This window comes from Atta colombica, unplaced genomic scaffold (genome assembly GCF_001594045.1).
Source record: "Atta colombica isolate Treedump-2 unplaced genomic scaffold, Acol1.0 scaffold52, whole genome shotgun sequence".
NCBI classification, from domain to species: domain Eukaryota; kingdom Metazoa; phylum Arthropoda; class Insecta; order Hymenoptera; family Formicidae; genus Atta; species Atta colombica.
This window is the reverse complement of record NW_017259542.1, coordinates 1,248,451-1,258,272: the sequence shown is the minus strand read 5'-3', so window position 1 is coordinate 1,258,272 and position 9,822 is coordinate 1,248,451. Positions and strand designations below refer to the sequence as shown.

Genomic DNA, 9,822 nt, shown 5'->3' with positions numbered 1-9,822 from the left:
GACGATTGCACGGCTCTTTCGTTCCGTGTACTGCTGCACTTCGCGTTGCGTCGCGTCGCGTCGCGTCGCGTTACGATGAGATTGCGAGCCAACTGCCGTGTTAACAAGCAAGCAAGCGTACGCGTGTACACGAGAGGAGGAGGTTGTGTCGGAAAAGGGGAGAAGAATACTCCTCTCGGGTACGACGCGGCGCCGACGAAGGTGGAAATGCGAGTTTATCCTTGTTAGACGCGTTGCTATACTTCACCGTGTAGCCGGTCTTCATAGGATGTAATACAAATAGATACGCGTACTGTAACTTCTTTCATAGGTTGGGAAGTTTTTGCCGAAGTATCTAAAAATTCAACTAAATACAGGTCTGAAAATGATATTCTTTAGATCGTCGAAAATAATTATGTAGAGCACACAAACTAATTACTAAAATGTTAACTTTTTGTAGTAGTAACACATTGTTATCACTTAAATATTCTATATAATTATTTTGATGACGTAATAAAATCACATTTTTAAGAATCTTTTATTTTAGACCGCATATGTGAGAAACACAATTAATACTAGAAAAATGTCTATTACGGTCGAAGCTGGATCTTCATTGTTTTAAATAATTCAATCTTGAATTATTAATATATGTACTTATAGACATATCATATTGTAGTCTTTTTAGAACTGCGCGCCGAATTGTTTTTCCAGATTATAAACGCAATTAAAACTACTCTAGTAATCGCGAATTAAATTGGCAAGCAATTTAATAATTTGATGTTACCATCAAGCATCATATTATAAAGCATCATGTTAATATGTTAAAACTGTTAATAAATTTATTATGAAAAACATTACCTCGTGAAAAATCACATTTCCAAATCTGTATCTGTACCTAAATTTTTAAATACTTCAACAATTTTTAAATACTTTAACTGTTCTTGTAGAAATGTGTCGACAGAAAGATAAGACTATAAGACCATCTTTTTAAAGAATTTTTGAAAATTTTATTATTGAATATAAGCGAATAATCTAACAAAAGCTCTAAATAAAGCTTTTTTTTGCAAAAATTTAAATAAATCTGATCCTAATATTAATATTTGAGAAAAGATTTTTAAAGACGCACGACATGCAATCCTTTAACATTCTTCGTGGAAATTTGTATGTATCTCAGGTATTATTGATCGTTACGAAGGAAGGTCCAAATTGCGCAGAAAATCAACAACTTATGTATCCGTGGTAACTTGATGAATCAAAAGGGCGCGTCAGCGAAGACAACCATCAACGACGTCAGAGTCACGAGATCAGAGTAGTAATTCGAGGTAATTGGTATGCACTCTTAGAGAATCCAAAAAATCCGGTTCGATCTTTACTCAACCGCTACTCAACCATTGCCTCTGTCAAACGTGTGGATAGAAGATAACCTATTTGCAGTGTAATCTTCGAATCGTTCTCTCCACTTTCGCGTTCATTATCATGGGCAACGAAAAGGAAACAGATATAATTAGCGTCGTGGAAAGACCTGAGAAAAAAACTCTGCTCGAGAGATACAACATACCGGTGGAAAATGTCTCGTACGAATTCATATCGCAATGCACCGATGGGAAAACACTGGAGCGAATCGTTCTCATCTTACGGTGAGTTTCTTGAGACGCCGGAAACTCCGGACGAGCGAAGAAACAACGTTCGTGTTGACGCTAATTGATTACTTCGTTTATTATTATTTTATCTTGCACTCTGATGCGTTAAAAAATTTTCTATACCTCTGCCAATCAGGTTTGCAAAGCCTGGCGTCTCTTAGACCCTCTTTATGCAAAATAGTATTAATATCTTAACGCTTCCTATTTTGAATATCTCTCAACTAATCCTCAGTACATTATGATAATTATAGTACTGACATTTTTAATTTTTGCACTAATCATTAGCGAGATTTGCAACCCTATTGCTTAAAATGTCATTAAACCTGTTATTTTCCGGCACGTTTATTAACGATTCGTCATAAACTTCTCCACATGCGGTTTTAATACTAGTTCTGGGGAAGAGGGAGACTATCCAGATTTGACGAAGCACGCGGAGGAGCGTCTCGCTAAGATTAAACCGACAAGCGCTCTTTTGAGGAAGGTGGAGCCAGTTTTGAGACGAAATATGTTAAATGCGAACGAACAGCAGGAAATCGACGACGACATCAGCAATTGGACGTGCGAGATGCAATCTCGTGAGAAAGATTTGGACGAAGGGAAAGCTATCCTTATCAACGAACCCTGTCTACAGCCAGAAATTCGACAGATAAAAACGAATATTACAAAAGTATATCGATACAATAATCAAAGTACAGAGATGTACATTTTGTTAAAATGTCTTAAGTGTCTCTTGCTTTAAAATTGCAATAATTTGAAATATTAATGCCTCTTCAAATTCGTATTTTATGATATACATTATTATATGTATTTTCCTATTAATCAATGAATTAATTCTTAAAGTCAAAATCAATAAACTATTTTTAAATTGCAAGAAATTATTAATTGATACAAAACTAAACTCTTAATAGACTTCTATATTTATTAGGCTTACTTATAGAAAACATAATGTATAAGAATTAATTTAATGCCTTAAATCATATATCGTGTTTTAAGGCTAAAAAGACGAAGATTAATGAGAAAAAATGCAAACCTAAACGAATTGCCTCGTGTGATTATGGGGCTTGGGATAAATACGACGTTGACACAGAAATAAACAGGATAGACCTGCAAGACGAGCAACGACAGGCCGAAATGAAGAGAATCCAGGAACAACGAAAAGAATTAGATAAAACGAATAAAATGGCGTATAAAACGACAGTTGATAAACGTATGTTCATAAAGTAACGTCTTTAAAATGTCACGACGGTTAATTAAGAGAGTAAAGAGCTGTCTGACTGTAAATTCACAGAGTGCTCCAGACAGTTCGTACATTTAGTTTCTCTTATTAATTTTCATAGAATTTATAATCTCGACCACCTATTAATTTTAATCAAAATTGGATCCTGATCCCTCTTAAATTAGATTTACTAAATCTCCTAATCTACTGTTAGTTTCATTAACTGGTACGGAAATTAACGTAATGGCGGAACAAGAAAGAGAAAAAGGGAATGAAGCCTTCAGAGCGGCTGATTATGAGGAAGCTCTTCAGCATTATAACGCTAGCATTGACATAGATTCGAATCTAAATGCCTACAACAATCGTGCTATGACATGTAAGAAAACTTATTCTTTTGCTCTTTTCATTCTGATTACAGTAAATTAATAATCATACGCGATTATACGATAAAACAGTTAAAGATATTCGAGTTCTTATATTTTTTTTACAAAATGTAAATTTTGAATGAATTATTCGAGATGAATCATTTAAAATGATAAAAAAATTGAAAAATTAAAGATCATATTATTATTATTATTATTATTATTATTATTATTATTATTATTATTATTATTACTAGCAAAGTAAGATATTTTGTGTTGTTTTAATTCAAAATTCGTCAAAATATCGCAAAATTTTGTGTTGCATAATAAGATCCCAATGAGCCATATATTGCGTTCAGTTATAAAGCTACAGCATTATGAGGACGCGCTTAACGACTGCAACACGGTACTCACAATGGATTACAAAAATATCAAAGCGCTCCTTCGTCGAGCATTATCTCTGGAGCATCTAGAAAAACCGCATGAGGTATAAAAATTGCACACCAAGTTGCAGATATAACATTCATATTGATTTATAATAATTATTCTACATAAGTCGTAAAACGTAGTTCGCAACATTTGTCGCAACAGTCAATCAGAAGCAGTCAATAATATCATTAACATTTGATTTGTTCTCACGACAAACATTGCGAACTATATTTTGCGTTTGCAATTTATGCAGAATGACCTTAAGTAATATTTCGTAAATCTTGTGTTACAATTAACTAATATATTATTTTATACAGGCTCTGGCAGATTACGAAGCTGTTTTAAAATTAGAACCAACTAATAAAACAGCAATATCCTGTGTAAACAAGTTGAAAAAGCTATCCAAATCAAGGAAAATAAGGTAGAAATTCAATTTTTAATTCCAGTATTATTGATGATAATAATAAATAATCCAATATCATATATTACAACTTTTATCGAATAAATTTAAATTGATAAATTTTAAAGTCTCAAGGCATTATGATATTATTATTATTATTATTATTATTATTATTATTATTATTATAATATTTACAATACTTATTTGTAATTGCAGTTAAAATTATGACAATTCATAAAAAGATGTGATCATTATATTAATTATGATTAATATGTGATTAATATGTGATATATGATTAATATATGTGATATGTGATTAATAATGTGGTCTATATTAATTGTAGCAATAAATTATAACTATTCTAAACAGGATGAAGATCGAAGAAAATATGAACGATGATGAAAACAAGAACGAACATATAAAAACGAAGAGAACTGAAGTGAAAGCAAATAGCATTGAGTATTCGAAACTGAGTGTTAACAGCGATATATGTTATTGCGACAGAGCGCCAGGACCGTCGCGAAGTATTGCAACGAAACCGCATTTAAAAGCGAGTTACTGCGTGGAAACCAAGAGCAACAAAGCGACGGCAGTAGCAGCAGCAGTAGCGGATACCATGGCAAATAAAAGCAACGAGAAAACAACACGCGATTCATCGAGCGGTGATAAATTATCACCTGTTGCGAGGAATTTCGGCGCCAAAAATAAAACGACAAGATCGCAAGACCCCGGGAGCGAAGATATTTTCATGATTTCGCGCGAGTCATTTCCTGAATTGCGTGGCGCAAAGGGTAGATTGGAAAAGTCTATCTTTTCATGCGTGTCATCGCCTATGAATAAAACGAAACCATCTACAGTTATCATTGAAGAGCTTCCGAGCGACGAAGCGTATGAGAAATCGATGGAATCTACCGACTCTGGCAAAGTGAAGAAAGAAGCAAAGAAAGGAACGAGTCCGATAGAAGAAAAAAATGCAACAAAGAAATCATGTAAGAATAAAAATAAAGAATTAATCTTCCTCGAAAAAGAGAGCAAGACTGAAACAAATTCAAAATCCAGCCAAATTCAAACTGATAAGTATGAGAAATCAAAGATAACTAGTGATAACGAAGTAAGGATGAAAATAAAAAAAAAGACAAAAGAGGAGAGTAATATGTTATTAAATCAAAAATCAAGTATAGACAAAAACAAAAAACTAACTTCTGAAAAGGAAAGCAAGATTAAAGCGAGTACATCAAACAAAATTATTACTAACGAGTGTCAAATAGAAAACAAATTGGAAATGGATCTTCAGGTAATATAATTTCAGATTTCAAAATACATATACAACTTATATTTTCTTATATTTAAAAATTCTCAAACAACATTTTCAAAAAATTCCAAAGAAATTTAACTTGCTCGAAAGAGCAGAAATCGTACGACTAATAAAAAATATAAATTAAAAGAAAACGAGAAATAAAAGATATTTCATGTAATCCGTTTCAGAAACTGAACATCGAATCTCCTTACGAATTTTTACGTCTATGGCAATCTCTGAAGGATGATGTTAATCTAGAGTTGCACGCAAAACTTTTGCGATGTATAGCACACGAGGACATGAATAAAAGTAAATAATATTCATTACTAAATAATATTCATCATAATATTGACTAATACTATGGTGGTTTAGTCTACATTGAAAAAAGTATTTTTATGTTGAAAATTACATGATTATGCTAGGTTTTTTTCCACCCAACATAATCATATAATATTGCAGTTTACAGAAAATTACAGATTATATTAATTTCACATGCAATATGCATTTTCGAGATTCCATTGAACATGGAATTTTATATACAACATAACATTTCGCAGTAGGAGCACACGTATAATCATAGAATGTTAGGCGTATATATCTCTATAAAAACGTGTTTCCGTTTTTCGTTTCTATGTCCGTCTTATACAGCTTCAGACTAATTTTTATGCACGTATTAAACGTAAATATATAGAAATTAAATTCAAATATGAGAAAAAATTTTTTTAATTTTTAACATACGCTACTTTTTTATAATTCATATGTAGAATTAACTTACAGTTTCAAATACAATTTATTAATTACATTACGTGTCGCATATTTTACAATTTTTGGAATCGCATTTATTTATCGACGGGATTCGACCCTACGACTTCTGAGATGATAACTTAACATGCTAACGCTGAACTGTAATCGCACGCTCACTGAAAAAAATATTTATATGCTCATATTGAATCTTTTTCAATCTTACTCTCTAGCATAATCATGTTTTATTATAATTAACATGCAAAATTACAGATTATAATAATTTCACATACAATATGTATTTTTGGAATTCCATTGAACATGGAATTTCACGTACAAAATGTAAAATATAAAAGCGAGCAAACCTAACCTCTTTGCTTCGTTCATCTTTTTTTTGATGCATTGAGCATACAAATTCTGATTAGTTACAATAATCACACAATGTAAAATTCTATTTTTTCTGTAATTTCGCGTGAAATTTTTTTGTTTATATGTATAAACATAACACTTAAATTTAAAACTTCAAATTATTTTTACATAAAAGTAGTATTTTTACATATATTTTTACATATATTTTACCATTAATATGTATTTTTTTAATTAAAAAAATCTGGAAAACAAAATTTTCACTCAGATTTAGGTAATTTTCCAGTCATAAACATGTAATTTTCATGCATTTTTAAATTACATTAAAATTAACATTTAAATTACATGTATATTTTTTCAATGCAGTCTACGTTTTATATATTAAATGAAACATTAAATAATTAATAAACAAAAACAATACTCACTCATTTTTTTGCTTAGAAACACAAAAATATTTTAAGCGACTCTATATACGAGCAAATTATAAAGGTGTAAAATTGCTTAAAACTATCTATTTTCTCTAAATTACAATGTTGATTAACATTTCGATTTCACAGAATCTTTTTGAAAATCTTCATAGAATTTAGTTCATGCTCAATACCTTATAATTTGCTCATATATATAATCGCTTAAAATATTGTTGTGTTGTTAATTAAATAATTATATATATCAAATTATTTTTATAATATAATAATAATATATTTTACACTTTAGACAAATTTATTCTATAATTCATAATTCGCATATAATTTAGAACAAAATTCTATATATGCTATATAATTTAATATACTTTTTTATTTTATACTTTTATACTTTAATATTTTATACATATGTAATTCTTCAAATGTCCCATCTTATGTGGCATATAAAATTAAAGAAAATTTTATCTCCAATTTCGACATGAATTTCAGAGCGTTTAAAATCTGTATCAATCTAGGAGAGACCAGGGATAAAAAAGTTTTTGACTTTAAAATGTTGTAATAGTTAAAATATAACATTTAAAAAAATGTATCTTTAGATATAGAATTTATTTAGCTACAAAATTTTCTTTGGTTTAATTTTTTTATGTAACTAGAAAAAAGTTATGTTTGTTTAAAGACTGTGAGGAATTTTGTTACAACCATCCCACTCTCATGGATGATTGTAACAATAGAGGGGAATAATTGTATCACATTTGCCAGAGATACAACTACATAAGTCATACTCTTTCTTGCAGCTGCATGAATGGATAATTCTGATCCTTTATATAGAATAATCTATTTAAATGTCTGTTTATATAAAAACATTTCTTGTATATAATTTTTTTCTCATCTTGTGTTTTCTTGTTAACAGCTATACTATGAAGAAAAATAGAAATAACATTGTACAAAATAATACTAAAATAAAATCAAGTAAATTCGGGGACAATTGTAATATTACAACTGATCCCAAGAATCGATGTTACTATTGTCCTCTAATGGTATTTTATGATTTATAGTAAATTTTTTAAATAAAAACCTAGACAAGAACCATCAACACAGATAATCAATAAAACATATTAAAATACATTATACCTTCGTTATAAAGAAAAAAAATATTTTAGATTTTATGCACGCAATAAAACTTACTTGATGCATGAAAAAAGTAATTTCTGCTCTTGCACTCGTGCATATTCCACGAGAATCAGCATGTAACGAACGATTCAATGCCGATTTGTCTACAGAATTTTACTATGCAGTTGCATACACATTTCTATTATATACATATCTATAGTTTAAGAAATATTAACGATGTTACTATTGTCCTCTTATTACTTTTGTCCCCAATCTCCCCTCGAAAATTTAAAAAAATAGACATTAGAATTCAAATAATCAGAACAAAATAAATTAAGATTAAAATTATTTAATTGGTCGAATTCTACTCTTTAATTTTATAATCTTACATCTTAATGTATTGTCTAATATGCATAGTTTTAAAATGAGTCTGAATTCAAGAAATAATTTTAATCTGCAGTTATAGGCAACAAATTAGATGCAGCGATGTTCAGTCTCATTTTGCGTTGCTTGGATCAACAATTTTGTACACCGAAAGACACGGAATTGCTCGCGAATCTGTTGTACTCTCTGAGTCGATTGAGTCGGTTTTCCATTATCAGTCTGTTCATGGATTCTAAGGATAAAAAAGGTAATGTAAAAACAATGACATTACAATGGCATTTACTATTGTCATTTTTTATCAAATTAAACACGAGACAACTTATTTTTACGAATCCAGCTGACTAAATTCCTATTTTTGGATAAAAATAAACCTCTAATTAATTTAATTGATAATTAACTTAATTAACTATCAAAATTATTAATTTAAAGCAAAATTTCTGATATATTTATTAAATTATATAATTCTCTTCTTGATTATGTAATTCTTGCTCCTAATTTAATCTTTTTTCCATTTGTTAAACAATAAAAGTTAATAATTTTAAAATTAACAAATTAATACAAAATTAATCAATATCAATCACAGTTTGATCAGAATTATTTTTAAAAGTATATGTATATATTTAACTCTTCGTCGGCAAATCTCTTTTTTCTGTTCCAAATTTTTTTTATTGTTCTAAGCTTTAAAAAAATGTGGAAAAATTCATGGATTATTTTTTATATCTCTTAAATTATCAAATATTTTTTTTTAATTAAATGTTAAAATCTTTATTTAATCCATCCTCCATTTCGGAGAAATTGGAAAATGAAATTTCGTCAAAAAGATTATAAATGGAGACTTAAATATGACACGTCTATTTAAATAGTCACATAAATGTCAGTTTCTAAATAGACATATTCAAATATATTTATGTAAATACTATGATATAAGTATCTGAATAAATTTACGTTCGTTTTACAGCTCTGGGAAATATATTACGTTTCCTGGAAAAGGAGAATTCACCCAAGGTCTCGCAATTACGTCAGATCTATGTTACTTAAAGACCGCGTTAGCGTCGAAAACCTATATAAATACATGTTATCTCGAATAATTTGATTATTTAACAAAAAGGACAGAATGCAAATTTGATACATTGCAACAGGAGTGCGTTCCGTTTCATGCATGACACGCATTATATTTTTTGTACACTTTATTTTTGTTGTTCACTGAATATTAAAAAGAATAAAATAATATATCATGAAATGGAGCGCACTCCAGAAATGTAAAACACTCACAATGAACAGAAATGTAGAACACTCACAATGAACAGAATCGGTAGGCGACAAATGGCGATTTTCTGCACAATTATTTAAATCTATGTTACTTGAAAACTGCGTTAAAGTCATCGAATATCTGATATGTACACATACATTAATCCTGAATAATTTGATTTTAACAAAAAAAAAGATAAAAATGTGACAAATTTCATACATTAGTTG

General features: G+C 29.6%; 1 protein-coding gene across 1 annotated transcript; it reads left to right on the top strand.

Moving 5' to 3' along the window:
* Positions 1–1,455: 1,455 nt before the first annotated feature.
* LOC108691780 (RNA polymerase II-associated protein 3) lies at positions 1,456–9,384 on the top strand. The gene is made up of 10 exons (XM_018199679.1): positions 1,456–1,616; positions 2,010–2,286; positions 2,613–2,826; positions 3,050–3,211; positions 3,557–3,684; positions 3,944–4,047; positions 4,396–5,320; positions 5,512–5,632; positions 8,423–8,593; positions 9,305–9,384. The coding sequence occupies exons 1-10, from the start codon at positions 1,456–1,458 to the stop codon at positions 9,382–9,384; spliced, it is 2,343 nt and encodes a 780-aa protein (XP_018055168.1).
* The last annotated feature ends 438 nt before the right edge of the window (positions 9,385–9,822 follow it).